The sequence below is a fragment of the Macaca thibetana genome, chromosome 1 (genome assembly GCF_024542745.1).
Source record: "Macaca thibetana thibetana isolate TM-01 chromosome 1, ASM2454274v1, whole genome shotgun sequence".
Classification (NCBI taxonomy): Eukaryota; Metazoa; Chordata; class Mammalia; order Primates; family Cercopithecidae; genus Macaca; species Macaca thibetana.
Window position 1 is genome coordinate 16,990,854 of NC_065578.1, and position 19,707 is coordinate 17,010,560.

General features: G+C 47.9%; 4 protein-coding genes across 4 annotated transcripts in view; 2 read left to right on the forward strand and 2 right to left on the reverse strand.

Annotated features, from left to right (window-relative positions):
- Positions 1–19,707, forward strand: part of SDHB (succinate dehydrogenase complex iron sulfur subunit B) — a 689,037-nt gene that overhangs the window by 407,497 nt on the left and 261,833 nt on the right. The window lies entirely within an intron of this gene.
- PADI2 (peptidyl arginine deiminase 2) overlaps positions 1–19,707 on the forward strand; it is a 579,517-nt gene that overhangs the window by 346,236 nt on the left and 213,574 nt on the right. The window lies entirely within an intron of this gene.
- PADI1 (peptidyl arginine deiminase 1) overlaps positions 1–19,707 on the reverse strand; it is a 169,791-nt gene that overhangs the window by 73,572 nt on the left and 76,512 nt on the right. The gene's annotated exons all lie outside the window — the stretch shown is intronic.
- Positions 15,064–19,707, reverse strand: part of PADI3 (peptidyl arginine deiminase 3) — a 37,970-nt gene continuing 33,326 nt past the window's right edge. The window contains exons 15-16 of the mRNA XM_050791198.1: positions 18,502–18,627; positions 15,064–16,446 (exon numbers count right to left, since the gene is read on the reverse strand). Coding sequence (XP_050647155.1) covers positions 16,213–16,446; positions 18,502–18,627 — 360 coding nt within the window. The 3' untranslated portion in view covers positions 15,064–16,212. The remainder of the gene's footprint in view (positions 16,447–18,501; positions 18,628–19,707) is intronic.

Below are 19,707 nucleotides of genomic sequence, written 5' to 3' on the forward strand. Positions count from 1 at the left end.
AGGATAATACTAAACTGAGTACCAAGTAAACACGACCAAGGTTAAGAAACAGAAAGTCTTCAGTACGCTTTTTTTTTGTTTTGTTTTGTTTTTTTGAGACTGAGTCTTGCTCTGTCATCCAGGCTGGAGTGCAGTGCTGTGATCTCAGCTCACTGCAGGTTCCGCCTCCTGGGTTCACGCCATTCTCCTGCCTCAGCCTCCTGAGTAGCTGGGACTACAGGCGCCTGCCACCACACCTGGCTATTTTTTTTTGTATTTTTTAGTAGAGACAGGGTTTCACCATGTTAGCCAGGATGGTCTCTATCTCCTGACCTCATGATCCGCCTGCCTCGGCCTCCCAAAATGCTGGGATTACAGGAGTGAGCCACCTTTGGGGACATCTCCCTGACTACATCCCCCCGCCCCCAGAACTAACAGTTACGCTGACTTTTGTGACCATCATTCCCTTGCATTTATGGTTTGTACTTTATTGTTGTTTTTGTTGTTTTAGAGACCAGGTCTTTCTCTGTCGCCCAGGCTGGAGGGCAGTAGTAGTGCAATCACAGCTCACTGCAGCCTTGCACTCCTGGACTCATCCTCCCAACTCAGCCTCTTGAGTAGCTGGGACTACAGGCACACACCATCATGACTGCTAATTTATTTTATTTTATTCTTTGTAGAGACAGGTTCCTACTATGTTGCCCACACTGGCCTCAAACTCCTGCTTCAAGTGATCCTCCCGCGTTGGCCTCCCAAAGTGCTGACATTATGGGTCAAGTGCATTGGTTACTGTTTAGTTTTGCCTGTTTTTGTCTTTATGTGAATGAAAGCACACTTTATTCCTTCGTGGCTTGCTTCTTTCACTCAACATGGTGTTTGTGAAATTCATCCATGTTGATGTATGTTGGAGGCTGAAGGAGTGAGGGTCATGATCAACTCAGTATACCACTGGAGGCTATATGAGTAAACAGCAAACTGTGCTCATGAAAGCAGAATGTTGGCAAACTGACAAACTGCGTCTGCCGCCCAGAAGGACTGTCAAGGGCAGTCACGACCCAGGCACAAGTGTTTCTTGTTATAAGGTGTAATTGAAGCCTGTTAGTAATAATATAAACCTGTGATCAATTAAGCAGCTGACCAATCGTTGCCTCCTCCTCCCTGCTCTTTCTACCCAGCGAATGAGAAGGGCTGTGGAAGCTCAGGGGCTGCCTTGCTCACTAGAAGCAGGGAGTTCTCTTCTTCCTGCCTGGTTCCCCTTCCTTTATAATAGTTTCTTTTGTCTTAAGTTTTCATTTTTACATTCATCCCTTCATTCAGTCTCGTAATGATGGTCTCAAGCAGTAACAGTAGTAATTGCTATAGTGATGGTCTCAGGTAGTAGCAGTGGCTGTCAGCCACAGATGTGTGAGTCATAAATTGTTCATCTTTATCACTCTCTAATATTCCGTTGTATGAATAGACCACAATTTAGTTATTTGTTCTACTGGTGATGGGCACTGTTTCTAGTTTTTGGATAACATGACCAATGTTGCTATGGATATTCATGTCTCCTGAGGCAGAACAAGGGTTTCTCTAAGTATTACCTAGGAGTCGAATTTCTCGCATTGGGTGTAGGCATTTTCAACTTCAGTGAGTAGCACAAACTGTTTTTCGGGGCTGGTACCAATTTCATTCCCATCAGCAGTTGTGAGGGGTCTGGCTCCTCCACATCCTTGCTACCAGTTCTATTTTGTATATTTATTTTTTTCCTAAGTGGTGAGCATGTAATAGTGTGCCACTGAGGTTTTAATTTGAATTTCCCTGATAACTAATTAGGTTGAATACCTTTTCTGTTGGATTGTTTATCTTCTTTTTCTCATGTTTATTGAATGGTAGGAGCATTGTTTGTACATCTTAGATACTGGTTCACAAAGAACAAAATGATAAAAAGGAAAGAATGATAAGTTTAACTATTTTAATATATTATTAATGCATGTAATATAATTAATAAAAGTAAGAGCTTCTGGTTTTTGAAAGAGTAGAAATAACTCTGGTTAACAGAGTAGAAATATAAACCACAAACTAGGAGAAAATGTATTTGTTACACATGCAAATGATGACTGATAAGTATATAGGATTAATAAACAACTGCTATCATTCTATAATAAAATGTCTTGCCCTCTCTTTTGTGTAATTGGTCTATTTGTCTCTGCATAAGTTCCATATTGTCTTAATTACTGTGGCTTTATAATAAGTCTTGATATCTGGTAGAGCAAGTTCTCTTATCTTTTCATCTTCAAGGGTGACTTAGGTATTCTTGGCTCTTTGCACTTCTATATAAATTTTAGAATCACCTTATAAATATCCTTCCCTTCCTGTCCAGTCCCTCCCCTTCCCATCCAGTGCCTCGCCCTGCCTCGCCCCGCTTCCCCTCCCCTCCCCTCCCCTCTCACATGTGCACACACACATACATACACCCTGTAGAAATTCTGATTGGATTTACACTGATTTGTAGGTCTTGCAGAGAATTGACATCTTTTTAATATTGAGCCTTTCAATCCATGAACATGGCATATGTCTCCATTAATTAGATCTCCTCTAATGTTTTTTCAATACAGTTGTATAGTATGCTCCATAAGGTTTTTGCACATCTTTTGTTAGAGATGCTGTTTTTTACTTTTTGATGCTATTATAAATGGTATATTTCAAATTTGCCATTTTCTATTTCTTTTTAGTATATAGAAATGTAGTTAGGCCAGGTGTGGTGACTCATACCTGTAATCCCAGTACTCTGGGAGGCCAAGGCGGGAGGATTGCTTGAGGCCAGGAGTTCGTAATCAGCTGGGGCAACATGTGAGATCCTGTCTCTACAAAAAAAAAAAAAAAAATTAGCCAGGCATGGGGGCACACACCTGTAGTCCCAGCTACTTGGGAGACTTAGGTGGGGGAATTGCTTGAGCCCAGGAGGTCGAGGCTGCAGTATATTGTGACTGAGCCATTACATTCCAGCCTAGGCGACAGAACAAGACCCTGTCCCACAAGAAAAAAAAATACAATTGATTTTTGTATATTGGTTTTATAGTGACAGCCTCGCTACACCCTCTTATGAATTCTTCTACTTTGTAGATTCTTTTGGATTTTCTGCATATATGATAATTCCTTTCTAATCTTATAACTCAATGACAAGAACCTTCTGTTCAATGCTGATGAACAGTTATGATAATGGGTATTCTTATTCTGATCCTAGAAGGAATGGTTCCAATACTTTATCATTAAGAATAATTTTTGATGTGAGTTTCTTATAGATCAGTAGTTCTCAAACTTCAGTGGCACTAGAATTACCTGAAGGGCTTTATTGAAACACAGACTGCTGCTCCCCCAGCCTCCAGAGTTTCTGATTCAGAAGGTCTGGGTGGGCCTGAGGACTTCCATTTTGGACACGCTCCCTGGTAATGCTGATAATGCTAATGCTGGTCTGGGGGCCACACTTTGAGAATCACTATTGTAGCTTTTTTTTTTTTTTTTTTTTTTTTTTTTTTTTGAGATAGAATCTTGCTTTCTCACCCAGGCTGCAGTGCAGTGGCGTGATCTCGGCTCACTGCAACTTCTGCCTCTTGAGTTCAAGCAATCCTCCTGTCTCAGCCTCCTGAGTAGCTGGGATTACAGGCACGCGCCATCATGCCCCACTGATTTTTGTATTTTTAGTAGAGATGGGGTTTTACCATGTTGCCCAGGCTGGTATTAAACTCCTGACCTCAAATGATCCGCCCACCTCAACCTCCCAAATTGCTGGGATTACAGGAGTGAGCTAGCATGCCCGGCCTATAGCTATTCTTTATGGGGTTAAAGAAGTTTCTTTTCACTCTTAGCTTAAGTTTTGTTTAAAAATCATAAATGGCAATTTTATTAACTTTTTTTCTGATTTATTGAGATGATCATGTAAATTTTTTCTTTGATCTATTAACCTGTTGAATTGATTTTCTAAGATGCAACTTTCATTCCTGGGATTAATTTATTCTGATCTGATATTGTATAATCTGATGATTTTTGAATTGAGTTTGCTAATAGTTTTGTTGAGAATTTTTGCATTTATGGGTTTATTGTTATGTCTATAGGTTTTCTTTCTTATTCTGTTCTTGTCAAGCACAGTAACAAACTCAGGTTACATGCTAAAAAATAGAAGCTATTACAGTTATTATTATGGTTTTACAATTGTACTTATCATACCATGTTGCTACTGTCCGTTTGCCCTGCTTCTCTACTAACCTGTGAGCTTCCTAAAGGCAGACTCCATATCTGCTCACCCACTTCTGTATCCCCAGAATCTGCTGCTGAGCTGGATACATAGTAGGGAAAATTGTGCCCGTGTAAAATAGGTGTGAGGATTAGGTAGCTACCCTGGAGAGGATAAAGAAGGCACTAAGCTTGCTGGGGATAGAAAATGAAGAAATAAACATTTGTTAGGTTCTTACTGTCTGCCAGGTACTGCTCTAGTCCTCAAACACCCCATGAAGGTAAGTATTATTCCCATTTTACAGATAAGCAAATGGAGGCTCAGCCATAAGAAATCTCCCATCGAATTTGGTCTTGCAACTGCTTCTTGGCCTTTTGGCTAAGAGCAAATGTAGAATTTGCTCTTGCAAGGTGGTTGAGCACACTGACCACTCCATGTTCCTTTATAAAGGTCCATGTATGATGGGAATCATTTTGGCATGCTGCCTTCCTTCTGATAATGAGAATTAGGTGGTTGACTCTGGTTCTCTTCTTGCATGGGCTGCTGGGAAGCTCTGATCCTAATTATAGTTTGGTTCTTATGGTCATATATTTGTCCTTTACTGTGGGTTTTATTTTCTGGATTTTTTTTCTGTTTTGGTGTATTATTATTATTGTTGTTGTTATTATTTCGAAAAAGAGTCTCACTCCAGTGCCCAGGCTGGAGTGCAATGGTGTAATCTTGGCTTACTGCAATCTCCCTTTCCTGGGTTCAAGTGATTCTCCTGCCTCAGCCTACTGAGTAGCTGGGATTATAGGCACCCGCCACCATGTCTGGCTAATTTTTGTATTTTTAGTAGAATGGGGCTTCACCATGTTGACCAGGCTGGTCTCAAACTCCTGACCTTAACTGATCCACTTGCCTTAGCCTTCCAAAGTGCTGGGCTTACAGGCGTAAGCCACCGCGCCTGGCCTTGGTGTCTTAATTAAAAAAAAAAAAAATTAATCATCAGCTTGTTGAATGTACTCTTAATATAAGTCACCTCAAATCCATAGAGGAAAGTGCCAAGGGAATTAAAAAAAAAAAAAAAAAAACCAGTAAGTAAATATGCTGATTGAGCCGTCCAGTAGCCTCTTGGGGAGTGTTACTCACATAAACACTTACTTCTGAACGATGCCCTGCCCAGCCCTGTCAGGTCCCTGCTTGCTGGAGCACTGGAAACTGCCCGAGGCAGCTGTAATTTCTGTGATTGAGATGTTTTGGGTTAAGATAATTGGCATTGAGATGCAGTTTCTCAGAATGCCAAGACTTATTTAAAGACCCAAGAAGGGTTCGGAAAAGAAACTATGGAGCTAGCTTTAGTGCTGGCTTCCAGTTCTTGAAAGACAGCATTGCTTCAGAGAGCCAGCTGAGCCGTGGTTTCTTTCCATCTGCTGGTTCAGGACACACACATCCACCAAGCGCCCACGCCAGCAATGTTCAGCCTGGGTTTCTGAGTGTGCATTCCTTTCCAGGAACTCGGAAGGTGACCCTTGCCCCCTGACATCCTATCAGGAACCATCTCAAATCCTCACCACCAACCTAACAATGAAATGCTGTGAACCAGGAGACCCAGGCCTGGGGCCCAGAATTGGGGGGATGCACTTGGGGGAACAGGGATCCCAGCCCTTTTCTTGCCCCAAGCCTCAAAAAAACTTGCCCACTGCTTGACTCATCTGTGAGTCTTGGGGGAGCGGCCACTGGCCCATCGTGGTGGGCAAATGGGGGATACACATACCTGCTTTGTTATCAAAGCTTTGCTGTAGTCAGGCTTTTTTGGGGGGTTTTTTAGATGGAGGCTCCCTCTGTTGCCCAGGCTGGAGTGCAATGGTGCGATCTCGGCTCACTGCAACCTCTGCCTCCCGGGTTCAAGCAATTTTCCTGCCTCAGCCTTCCGAGTAGCTGGGACTACAGGCGCCTGCCACCACGCCCAGCCAATTTTCATATTTTTAGTAGAGTTGGGGTTTCACCATGTTGGCCAGGATGGTGTCGATCTCTTGACCTTGTGATCCGCCTGCCTCGGCCTTCCAAAGTGCTGGGATTACAGGCGTAAGCCACCACACCCAGCCTATAGCCAGACTTTTTAAGTGTCCAGTTGTAACTTTCTAAAACCATATTTGTCACCAGGAAAAAGTGGGTAAGAGACTCCTTGGGTGGCAGTGCAGAAAAACCGAGTCTTCAGAGCCAAGCACATCTGCCTTTTTCGTTTACTTGGGCAAGCTGCCTCAAGTTATATCCTTCCCTGACAGACAGCTGCTGTTTGTTGACTGCCAAGCACAAGGCCGAGCTCCTCCCTGGACCACCTCTTAACGCTGTTCACAATGGCTCCCCAAGATATGTACCACTATTAGCCCCATCTTACTGACAAGGAAAGCAAAGTTCAGAGAGGTTAAGTAACCTCCCCAATGTCACACAGCTGACAAATGGCAACGCCAAGAAGCACACCCTGGCAGTCTGGCCTCAGAATCCATGCTTTCAACTATGCTGCAGCCATTGCCACTTACTGTCTGGGCACACAGTCCATGCTCAATAAACATCTAATGAATTAATGGGAGTGTACTTGAGAGTCGGCTCCTGGTTCCACCTCCCATCTGCAAAGCTCTCATTTGTGGGCAGTGGGCAGGTACAGGCTGGCAATCAGCCTCACCCTGCTTCCACATTGGCATCTCCATTGCTTCATTCCCACTGACAGGGAAACGGGAAAGATGGAAAGAGACATTTCTCCAAACACCTTCATCAGTCACCCTTGATGGGCCCTTTTTTTCTGCTTATACTGACTCATTCGTCTCTCTCCAGGAAACTACTTGCTGTGGCTGTTGATCCGTGGTTGAAACACAGGACTGCAGGATGAATGTGCTGGGAGTGGGGTGAGAGGGCAGGCAGAGAGGAACCTACAGGGGCTAAGTCCAGCTCTGTATGGCCACAGCTAGGAGAGGAAGGCTGACTCTCAATCCCTAAGGATAGGATACCACGAAGTGAGCAGCAATAAAACTGGAGCTACAAACTGGGGGGTTCAGACCTGGGGGGCCTCCCTTGGGGAGAGATTTTATTTTATTTCCCTGGCCCATTCTTTTTCTCTTCTGAGTCAGCAAAGAACTCCTTCTCCCTCTTCTACAGCAAGGATTTGACTCTGGGAGGCGGCTGCCCAGGCGAGGACCACGTTACGCAGAGCCCCTTGCATCCAGATATGGCCACTGAGTTGTTCTTGCTGATGGACTGTAAGTGCAAGTCATGTGTGTCTCTTCTGACCCGACGTGATTAAGAAGCAGGTTTGCTTTCTCCGTCTTTTCTCTTCTCCTTTCTGCTGGCTCGAGGTCAACATCCAGGGTGATCTTGGAAGTCACATTTGGAAAACAGCAGGGCCTCTATTAGCCTGGGTCCCTGAGTGCCTGTGTGGAGCAGAGATCCCCCATCCCACCCTGATACACATGCATGCTTACCATTCAGACCTGACCAGCCTTAAAGGGTCAACACGAGCAAGAAATAAACATATATTGCTACTGAGCAGTTATACATGTTTTAGTCTATTTGTTAGAGCAGCTAGCCTACCTGAGTGAGTGATTGTTTCCTCCAGACTGATCCTTTCCCTTCTTTTCCCATGGCTCCACCATTCTTCTTGTTCATAAAGCCAAAAACCATCTAGATACATATTCTAGAGAGATTCGTGAATGTGCACACCAGGAACATCCCTAAGAATGTTGACAGCAGCATTGACTATTATGACAAAAGAATGGAAACGACCCACGTGCCTGTTGACAAAAAAGTATGAATAAATTGTATATAATAAATTCCATTCATCTGGCCCGGCGGTGGCTCACGCCTGTAATCCCAGCACTTTGGGAGGCCAAGGCAGGTGGATTGCTTGAGCTCAGGAGTTCGAGACCAGCTTGGGCAACATGGTGAAATCCCGTCTCCACAAAAAATACAAAAATTAGGTATGGTGGCACACGCCTCTAATCCCGGCTACTCGGGAAGTTGAGGTAGGGGGATGACTTAAGCCCAGGAGCTGGAGGTTGCAGTGAGCTGAGATTGTGCCACTGCACTCCAGTCTGGGTGACAGAGCCAGACCTTGTCTCAAAATAATAATAATATAAATTCAATTCATAAAATGGAATGCTTTGTAGCAATAAGAAGGAACGAATTATGGTGATGTACAACATGAATCACACTAATACGGTGCTGAATGAAAGAAGAGAGTCACAGAACACCAACATTAACATGGCCCTGTGAAAAAATTTCTAACAACAGGCAAAACTAAACAGTTTGCAGTTCAGGGATACTCACATGGGGAAATTATAAAGAGGAGCAAAGGAATGATAAATGCAAATTTCAGATGAGTGAGAATCCCGGGTATGGGAGGAAGTAGGAAGCGCCTCCATAGGGTTGCAGAGGGGTTTGGAATGTTCCCTTTTTAAAAGAGAAGATGCTGAGAGTACACAGGTTTTCTGTTTTTTTGTTTTGTTTTGTTTTTTTGAGACAGAGTCTTACTCTGTCGCCCAGGCTGGAGTGCAGTGGTGCGATCTTGGCTCACTGCAAGCTCCGCCTCCCAGGTTCACACCATTCTCTTGCCTCAGCCTCCCAAGTAGCTGGGACTACAGGTGCCCGCCACCACGCCCGTTTAATTTTTTGTATTTTTAGTAGAGACAGGGTTTCACTGCATTAGCCAGGACGGTCTCGATCTCCTGACCTCGTGATCCACCCGCCTCGGCCTCCCAAAGTGCTCGGATTACAGGTGTGAGCCACCACACTCAGCCAGCCAGAGTACACAGGTTTTCATTCCATAATTATTCTTTAAGTCATTCAGAAACATTATAAAAAACTTGGTTTGTATTCATGATTTACTTCATAATAAATCAATGAGTAAATAAATCTCCAAATCTGGGAGGGACTCTTGTCCCTGCCCTTTCCCGTTCCCCACGTCCTGCCCAGCAAGCCGGTCGCTTCTGGTTTCCCCACAAAGAGTGAATTGAACGCAGTGGCTTCTCTTCAGCTGAAATAGCTGCCACCTTCTGACTTGTCTCCCTGCTCCCATCCCTCACCCCAAAATTTCATGCTAAACTTTTCCCCATGCAGAGCTTTCTTTATTATTATTTTGAGATGGAGTCTTGCTCAGTCTTACCCCAGCTGGAGTACAATGGTGCGATCTTGGCTCACTGCAACCTCTGCCTCCCTGGTTCAAGCGATTCTCCCGCCTCAGTCTCCCAAGTAGCTGGGATTACAGGTGCGCGCCACCACGCCCAGGTGATTTTTTTTTTTTTTTTTTTTTTGAGACAACGTCTCACTTCATCACCAGGCTGGAGTGCAGTGGCACGATCTCAGCTCACTGCAACCTGTACTTTCCAGTTTCAAGCGATTCTCCTGCCTCAGCCTCCCGAGTAGCTGGGACCACAGGCACGTGCAACCACGCCCGGGTAATTTTTTGTATTTTTAGTAGAGATGGGGTTTCACCACGTTAGCCAGGATGGTCTCGATCTTCTGACCTTGTGATCCACCCGTCTCGGCCTCCCAAAGTGCTGGGATTACAGGCGTGAGCCACCATGCCCAGCCAAATGTTTGTATTTTTAGTAAAGACAGGCCATATTGGCCAGGCTGGTCTCCAACTCCTGCCATCAGGTGATCTGCCCTCCTCGACCTCCCAAAGTGTTGGGAGTACAGGCCTGAGCCACCTCGCCCAGCCCAAAGCATTCTTTGAAACAGGGTAGGCTGGGTGTGGTAGCTCATGCCTGTAATCCCAGTGCTTTGGGAGGCTGAGGCAGGTGGATCACTTGAGGTCGGGAGTTCGAGACCAGCCTGACCAACATGGAGAAACCCCGTCACTACTAAAAATACAAAATTAGCCAGGCGTGGTGGTGCATGCCTGTAATCCTAGCTACTTGGGAGGCTGAGGCAGGAGAATCGCTTGAAACCAGGAGGTGGAGGTTGCGGTGAGCCGAGATCGTGCCATTGCACTCCAGCCTGGACAAGAGCAAAACTCAAAACAACAACAACAAGAACAAACCAAAAAAACAGGGCTGCAGACTGGTACCCGTCTGAGGCCTGTTAAGAACTGCTCACAGCAGGTGAGCAGCACGCAAGTGGGCGTTACCACCTCCTGTCAGATAGGGGCGCCATTAGATTCTCTAGGACCCCGAGCCCACTTGTGAACTGTGCATGCAAGCGGTCTAGGTTGCATGCTCCTTATGAGAATCTAATGCCTGATGATCTGAGGTGGAGCAGTTTCATCCTGAAACCATAACCATCCCCACCTTCCCTATGTCCTGGAAAATTGTCTTCCATAAAATCGGTCCCTGGTGCCAAAAACGCTGGGGACTGTTGCTTTAAAAAATGCAGAGCACCTCATGTCACACCCTGCTTAGAGGGCTTCCACTGCATCAGATGGCAGCCATGCTCATCGCTGGGGCCTCCCAGACCCCAGAGACAGGGACCTGCCCTCCATTCATGCTATCCAATGTCATGCCCCTCGAGCCCACACACCCCACCCCAGAGGCCTTCGGCCAGCATCTGGAACACATGGAGCCAGTCCCCACTCAGGGCATAGCACGAGCTACCCTCTCCTCCCTGGCTCCTCCCCATCCTTCACGCCCAGCCTGAGATGCCACCTCCCTTGAAGGCCTTCCTGGCCACTTCTTTTTTTTTTTCTTTTTCTTTTTTCTGGCAGTTTCACTCTTGTCACCCAGGCTGGAGTGCAATGGCATGATCTCTGCTCACTGCAACCTCTGCCTCCTGGGTTCAAGTGATTCTCCTGCCTCAGCCTCCCGCATAGCTGGGACTACAGGCAATTTCCACCATGCACGGCTAATTTTTGTATTTTTAGTAAAGACGGGGTTTTGGCATGTTGGCCAGGCTGGTCTCAAGCTCCTGACCTCTGGTGATCCGCTCGCCTGGCCTCCCAAAGTGTTGCCGTGTCCTGGCTACACACCTGAGTCACCGAGTTACTTTGTGTAACATCCCAATGTCCGGACAGAATTTCTGATGGTGGGGGCCCGGCCCTGCTAGGTTTTAATAGCCTTCCAAGTGATTCTAATGTGTAGATGGGTTGAGAACCACTGGTGTGACTGGTTAAGAACCCAGGGTACAGAGGTCACGTGTCTAGGCTCAAATTTGTCTCCCCCACTTAATAGCTCTGTGACCAGAGCAAGCTCTTTTATGTGGCTGAGCCTCAGTTTCCCTGTCTATAAAGTGAGAGCAATAATAATAGCTGCCTGCCGGCATGCTGTGAGGGGTATATCAGATGGTGCTCGGGGAGCATTCGGTACCTGCTGGCACAATGCTTGCATTCACCGTCATTATGCTGGAGGGGACTTGGGATGACAGAGACTTTGTAGGAAGTGACAGGTCCCACGGACTCTGTCCAGCCATCCAGAATTCCTTTCCAGCCATCCTCACCCAGGGCCCTCTTTCCTGGGCTGCTGGAAGCCACAGGAGGCCACAGGGTTGGGCAATGCCTGCCGAAGCCCTGCAGCTACTTATTCCAAATTTGAAGAAAGCATGAGTCAGGGCCGCCCAGAGCTGCAAATCCCCATAAGAAAGACGGGCTTGCTTGTCGGCTTCTTGTCTGGGCAGGAACCTCCACCTGGGCCATTCCCACACAGCTGAGACAAGCAGGGTATGATCTGAGAATAGCCAGGACAGCTGTCCCTTCCGTACCTCCCTCATCTCGCCTCTGGGTCTCAGAGGGTCTTTGTCATCTATTAAAGTGCGGGGATTAGGAGTGTTCTACACAGCAGATGCTTGAGGAAGGGCTAGGGGATGTTATGTAACAACAGTCATCATTTACTGAGCACTTACTATGCACCATGCACTGTGCTGTTAACACTAAGTGTGTCTTGTGAGTTACCCTACTTCATCCCCATGCAAGCTCTATGAGGCAGGCAGTTATTTTGCCCATTTTATGGAGGGGGAGACTGAGGCTCACACAGGTTAAGTGCTCAGCTACAGAGTACAAGTTCAGCAACTAATGGTCCAACTCCGAGGGGTTCCAGGCAGCCAGCTGGGAGTAGGTGAGCCAGCTGGGTGTCTTCCCTTATCCTCAGGCCTGGTCAAGGTTGCCCACGGTGTTAGAGGAACCACAATAGGGTGAAGGGGAAGTTTCCCCACAAGAACCCAGCCTCATCCCAGTCTCCCTGGGATTTCCAGGCCTGAGAACCAGGTCCCGGAAGGGACCAGGAAGTGTGGCATGGGCAGCTGTCTGGGAAGGCAGTGGCCAGTGGAGGTGACCCCTGACCCCAGGCCTGGTAGGGGCAGCTTCCAGTGCTTTTTGGAGCCACCCAGCCTGCATCTGTGGGATCCCAGATCTCAGCCCAGCTGAGGGTCCAGAACTGAACACCAGTCCCAGAGTGAGGGCTCATTGACTGCATCTTTCTGCTGCTGCCTCTGTGGATTTCAGAGGGGACCGGGTATGGTCTCACTCTTGGAGGCCAGAAAGGGCAATCGGGACCTGGTTGCCTGTAGTCAGCAGAAAAATTCCACTTTCCACTTTCGAATCAGCAGAAAAATTCCAAAGATTTCCACTTTTGAATCTGCAGAACTCGTGAGTATATGACCTTCTTAGTAAAAGGGAATGACGGTTGCAGATGGAATGAAGTTCGCTCATCAGCTGACCTAGAGATGGTGGGTGAGCCTTGCTTATCCAGATGAGCCCACGGGCATCGCAAGCGTCCTTACAAGTAGAAGAAAGAAGCAGAAGAATCCGTCAGAGGAAGATACAAAAATGTTACTACGCTGCTGGCTTTGAAGATGGAGGAAAAGCCCAGCAACTGAGGGGTGTAGGCAGCCTCTAGGAGCTGGAAAAGGCAAGAAAAAGGATTCTTCCCTAGAGCCCAGAAGGAACCACCGCTTCCGAGATGCTGACTTTAGCTCAGTGAGAGCCATGTGTATGGCAGACGCACTGCCAGCAACAGCTTAACTGAAGCATACTCTGAGAATGACCTTACAGTCTATGACGAATGTGCATTTGGGATTCCCAGCTATGGAAAGTGCCCAACCCAGAGACTCATTTCTTTTCTGTGAGGAACATTGGGACCCACTGCTTATCTCATAGAATGCAGGCTATACGGGAATTGAGGCCCTTTGTTATGGGTGAAATGAAGATTGCCAGGAGGAGGTTGTTAGGGTGAGAGTACTAAGTGAAAATGCTATATAAACTGCATGCTTTTCTTTCTTTTTTTTTTTTTTTTTTTTTTTTTTTTTTTTTTTTTTTTTTTGAGATGGAGTCTTGCTCTGTCGCCCAGGCTAGAGTGCAGTGACACCATCTCGGCTCACTGCAACATCCATCTCCTGGGTTCAAGCAATTCTCCTGCCTCAGCCTCCCGGGTAGCTGGAATTACAGGTGCCCTCCACTGCACCTGGCTAATTTTTGTATTTTTAGTAGAGACGGGGTTTCACCATCTTGGCCAGGCTGGTCTCGAACTCCTGACCTCGTGATCCACCTGCCTTGGCCTCCCAAACTGCTGGGATTACAGGCATGAGTCACTGTGCCTTGCCAACTGCATGCTTTTTACAAGCAGAGGTGGTTCTCCTGTCCAGCCCACCACCACTGGATTGCCCTGTATATGAGTCCCCTCAATAAACCTTGTCTCGGTCACTGGCTCCAGGTCTCTTCTTTGGTCTCTCAAACATGGTGCCATCCCTATCTTTTTTTTTTTTTTTTTTTGAGATAGAGTCTCACTCTGTCACTCAGGTTGGAGTGCAGTGGTGTGATTTTCGCTCACTGTAACCTCAAACTCCTAGTCTCAAGCAATTTTCCTTCCTCAACCTCCCGAATAGCTAGGACTACAGGCATGTACCACCATGCCCAGCTTCTACTGAAGTCAGTAGAGGTCCAGCATGACACCATGTCAGACTTCTGACCTCCAGAACCATAAGATAATACATTTGTGTTGTTTTAAGCCACTTCATTTATGGTAATTTGTTATAGCAGCCTTCGAAAAGTAATGCACTGACCCTGTCCTTTGCTGTGTGGACAGGTGGATGCCGTGTTCAACTGTTTTGCTTCTCGTCTGCCTTTGGGTTAGGTTGCCCCTCCCACACCAACCTAGAGCACAGGGAGCAACTTTGAGAGGCAAGAAGTTTCCAGGGCTTTATGCTGGGTCCACCCAGAGTCTTGTGTTTAGTCTTGAGAGTGAGAAAAGCCTGTTGGAAACTCATCCCTCTTCTCCGAATTTTAGGCATTTGCCTTCTAGAGAGTCACATTTCCCTCCCCAAACCCTTTCAGAAAATAAGATGTTCTCAGCCTCTTCATCTGTCTCAGCTTCTCCTGCTGGGGGAAATGGGGGAGGGAGCTTATTTTGTCAAAATCTGGGCATGTGAGGGGACACCGGGAATCTGTTCAGAGAACCTAAGTAATCTATGGCAAGGAGGCAGCACTGGAGAAACCTGCACAGCTCTAGCCACCCAGCCTGGGGTGAGCTTGAGTGTGTTTCTGTGTTTTGCACCTTGAGAGAGAATAAGGGGGTTGGGAGGGTGGAGGGCAGAGGGACAGTGCCCGAGTGCTCTGAAGTAAGGCTTCCTGCAGCCTCTTGCAGGCAGAAGGAGGATGCTGCTAAGGACATGCAAAAGGCCTCCACATGCTCCCCACTGCCCCTCCTTCCACAGCCCGGCCATGCTCCCTTGTCCTGGTAGCCTAGCATTTTACCCCCAGGCTTGCTTTTATGTGTCCATATCATCACAACTGTCCATGACAGCCCTAACCTATCTTCTGGCCAAGGCAAGGCAATCTCAGTCTTATCAAAATTTGGGTTGTCAGCCCCAAATTCTTGGGGGTCAAGAAAGCAAATGCTTCAGCTGCAAGAAAGTCCTCTTTCTTTGCTGTCTCATTCTAAGCTCAAAGAAGGGTCAACATGAGAGCCAAGCCATTTGTGTTTCTGTTGATTTATTAGCGAGTGATGGAAACGCAGCTGGACCCATACAGAATACACGTGTAGCTGGCACACATCTCGAGAACCGCCCCCCCAACCGCCATCCCCTGAATTCAGTGGTTCATTCCCAGAGTTTTCCCACCGTGAACTGTCTTGGTGGATCCAGTCCCTTTAGCCCCCTCTTCTGCAGCTATGCGGAAACGCTGACCAAAGGCCAATAGAGAGCCTGGGACCAATCCAGAGGAGAGGCAGGGGTCTCTCCTCCTGCAGAGAGAGGTCCCAGGGCCAATGAAGCATCCTTCTCCAGACACCTAATATTAACCATCACAAGGTGGATCACCATAGTCAACCATGTGTATTATGGGAGATATTTTTCACCCTTGTACCCAGTCTTCCCAGTACCCAATAATCCCCCAGATAATTTCATCTCCAAGAAATTCCAGGAGGATTCTGGACAAAGCTGGATTTCTGCATGTCAGATGATGGGGAGTTTATAAGGCTAAGGGACAATTCTCATTGCTTCCACACGCATCTAGAAGCTCATACCATGTGACAGCTCATGCTGGGTGAGGGTCAACATCTGGGCAGGAACTTGGCAGGGTGAAAGATGGTCCCGCCCTGATCTCAGTGGATCCACAGCTCCCTTTTTATGGGGGAGGCTTTAGGAAGAATCTCTCCTGCCTGTCCTGTGTGGAGTGATCTGGTTTTAGGGTTGTTCCTCTGCAGAGAGGAAGCAATTGGACCAAAGCAGAATCATGGATCCTTCCTCTGTTAGGATAAACAGGACAAGATGGCTGATGAGATACATGGATGTTTCTAGACCCCAATGTGGATTTGTCCCCAAACAGATGATTTCAGAGTGAGGAGGGGACATCTCCATGGGTTGTGTTGAATCACAGGAGAGGCTGTAAGAAATGAGGTCCTTCTTTTTGTGGGGCCAAGAAGATTCAAGTCTGAGAACCACATGGGTTGCAGGTGAGGCATGGACACTTCCAGGGAAAAGGCTTCTGAGAGGGACGGTCACCCTCAGTGTTCCATCTGGAGCCTTGGGGTCTCTTGGTGCTTATCATTCAGGGGCCTGTCTCTGTCTCCACCACCTGGGCCAATGCCCACCCCAGGGGGACAGGATGGTGGGTGGGAGCTGTCTCAGGGCACCATGTTCCACCACTTGAAGGAGAAGGGCTTTCTGCGCACATTGGTGCCACAGTGCACCTCCCCATGCAGCATGTGGTATGGAGTGAAGTCATCAATGAAGGTGCAGTGGAGGCCTAGCGGCTCCAGCAGGGATCGCACCTTCTCCTCCAGGCAGCAGCGGCCGTCGATGATGGGCCCGAAGGGCTTGGGGATGCCCAGGTGCTTCCCCAGCACCAGCATATTCACCTGCAGTCCGAAGGGGAGGCAGAACTTCATCACTGGGCTCCCACCTCACACCTCTACTCTATCTGCAGGACCTAGGTTTGTGTTTTAGGCAGTCTTATCAATAGCTGCTCACCCTTTCCTGTGCAATGAGAGGGTAACTGGCTAAAGGGGCTGGGAAGAACACTTTAGCCAGGTACCTTTGGGAGCATCTACAGAGCTCACTCTGGCAACGCCCTCTGGAAACTGCCCTAATGTGAATTTGGAATTGTGGATTGTGGCAGCTGCCATGTTTGTGCTATAGAATCCCAACCTTCTAGGCCATAGCTGATTGGGCCAGGGAGGACAGCTGGTCCAAGATGGACCAATCAGAGTCCCTCTCCCAGGAATTTGAAACTGACAATGGGAGAGTTTAGTCGGTCTCTGCCCGTGTCAGTGTCTCTGTGCATGGCCATACTCATCTTTGTCCCCAGGAACAGAGAAGCAAAGGAAGCCAAGCTGGAAGAAGAGAGAGAGGAAGTAGGAGATGGAGAGGGTGAGAGAAAGAGAGAGAATGAATGATGTAGACACAGAAACAGAGAGGATTCCAGGCTCTGCTGCAGCTATCCTGCCCTCAGGTTTCTGGTGTCCTTATATTAAGACTCCCTCTGGCTGAAGCTGGCTTGAGTAGGACTCTCTCTCTTGTGAACACAAGAACCTGAATCATTGCACAAGCTTCTTGGGGCACATATATAATTACAAGATAGCCTCGAACAGGAAGGAAGGGGAGTGGCAAGAGGCTTTGCAAGTGGAGGGCAAAAAGTTGCCTGAAAAGAGGAAGGAAAAAGGGGGGCATGAAGCAACAGTGGTGTGGACAGGTTCCCCTCAAGGCTCTGACAATGGCAAATTGAGTTCTTCTAGGGGATGGAGGTGGGGAGGCGTGGAGAGGGGAGCTGGGTGGCCTATAGCAGTGCTGCTCAAACTGTGTTCCTCTAAAACGCAGCATCAGCACCACCTGGGCGCTTGTTAGCGAGGCAGCAGTGCCTTGGGCCCTGCCTTAGACCTGCTGAATCAGGACCGCGGGGTGGGGCCCCACCTGTCCCGGTGTTTCAAATGCAAGCTCAAGATTCAGAAGCAGGCCAGGCACGGTGGCTCCCACCTGTAATCCCAGCACTTTGGGAGGCTGAGGCGGGTGGGTCATTGGAGGTCAGGAGTTCAAGACCAGCCTGGCCAACATGGTGAAACCCCGTCTCTAATAAAAACACAGAAATTAGCCAGGTGTGGTGGTGCACACCTGTAATCCCAGCTACTCAGGAGGCTGAGGTAGGAGAATTGCTTGAACCCTGGAGGCGGAGGTTGCAGTGAGCAAGATCGCGCCATTGCACTCCAGCCGGGGCGACAGAGCGAGACTCCAGCTCAAAAAACAAAAAACAAACCAAAAAAAAGATTTAGAAGCATTAGAGGCGAAGCATCAGCGGCAAAGCCCTCAAGGCTCAGTCAAAGGCCACTTCTTCCATGAAGCCTCTTGGATCTCCAGTTCTACCTCTTAGGCTGGAAGTGCTTTGTTTCACCTCCAAACTGCCACGTCGCCTTATCCTACAAAATAGATCACTGGGACATGTCCTCAGAGAGGGGGAGAATTTCCCTCTCAACAGATTAGACTGAAAGTCCCTTGAGAGCAGCGGGCATTCTTAATCATCTCTGCATCTGCCACAGGAAACCCTAAATACATGTGGGATGGATGAAGAGCTGCAAGCTGGGACGAAGAAAGCAGAATGAGCATCTTGGTTCCCAGCTGATGCCATGTGCTTTGCACACGTGACCTCATGCAATCATTCATTCACTCCACAAATGTCAAGTGGTCCCCTTCCCTGACGCCCCTTGGGCCAGGGCTTGGCCAGCAAGCATTCCACAGGGACCATGGTGGTCAGCCAGCTAGAGGCCCTTCTGAGGAGCACCACAGGACCCCTGATTCTCCCTGCCACCCCCACTGGCCACCACAATCCTAAATACGACTGTGACCAAACATTTTTCCCCTCTAGGGCTTAGAGGCTTGCAGCCTGATTTGGCGTAGTCTGGAGTCATGGGTGGTGGCCTCACCAAGTCAGGGAAGAAGGCCATTGCTTTTTTCCTCTCGGTCTTGAAGAGCTGCGGGATGTCGATGATGTCACACTCGGCCAGGCCCAGCTCCCGCTTCAGCACCTCACGGTTCCAGTCGATGCAGCTCTGGGGGCAGGGGAGGGCTAGAGTTGGGGACACCTTGCCAGTGTGTTTTGGGGGCACTCAAGGCATCATGTCTAGTTGAGGCGAGGCAGGATACCCAAGTGCCCATAGGTCCATTGTCCACACAGACCTTATCTGCGTGCCCCTTTGTCAAAATATGCCTATCCCGTGTCCACCCCTCACAGTTCTACCCCATAAGGTTAAAAATGAGTGTTTCAGAGTGCTCCGTCCTTGACCCTCTTCTTCAAATCCCTCATGCCTTAGAGGATCTCACTCTGTCTCATGGTTTTTTGTTGTTGTTGTTGTTGTTGTTTGTTTGTTTTGAGATGGAGTCTTGCTCTGTCTCCCAGGCTGGAGTGCAGTGGTGTGATCTCGGCTCACTGCAACCTCCACCTCTTGGGTTCAAGCGATTCTCCTGCCTCAGACTCCCAAGTAGCTGGGATTACAGGTGCCCACCATAACACACCCAGCTAATTTTTGTATTTTTAGTAGAGACAGGCTTTCACCACGTTGGCCAGGTTGGTCTCAAACTCCTGGCCTCAGGTGATCTGCCCGTCTCAGCCTCCTAAAGTGCTAGGATTAGAGGCATGTGCCACAGCCCCCGGCCTGTCTCATGGTTTAAAACACCTCTATACAGTGACAACTCCCAAATGTGCATCTCCCCACCTCTTTGTTTGTTTGTTTGTTTTTTGAGACAGGGTTTCCCTCTGTCACCCAGGCCATAGTGCACTGGCACAATCTTGGCTCACTGCCACCTCTGCCTCTTGGGCTCAAGTGATTCTCCTGCCTCAGCCTCCTGAGTAGCTGGGATTACAGGCACCCAGCACCATGCCTGGCTAATCTAAACCTCTTTATAAAGCCCATCTCTTTCCTAAGCTCAGACATGTGAGTGTAGCTGCCTACTTAGCATCTTCACGTGGGTGTCTAACAGGCTCATCAAACATGATGCATCCAAAGAGAAACGCTTAATTTCTACCCTACTACCCCGCTTCTTCCCCCAGGGTTCTTCAGCTTAGTACATGTCACCGCTGTTCACCCAGCTGTTAGGGCCACAAGTCTTTTTTTTTTTTTTTTTTTTTTTTT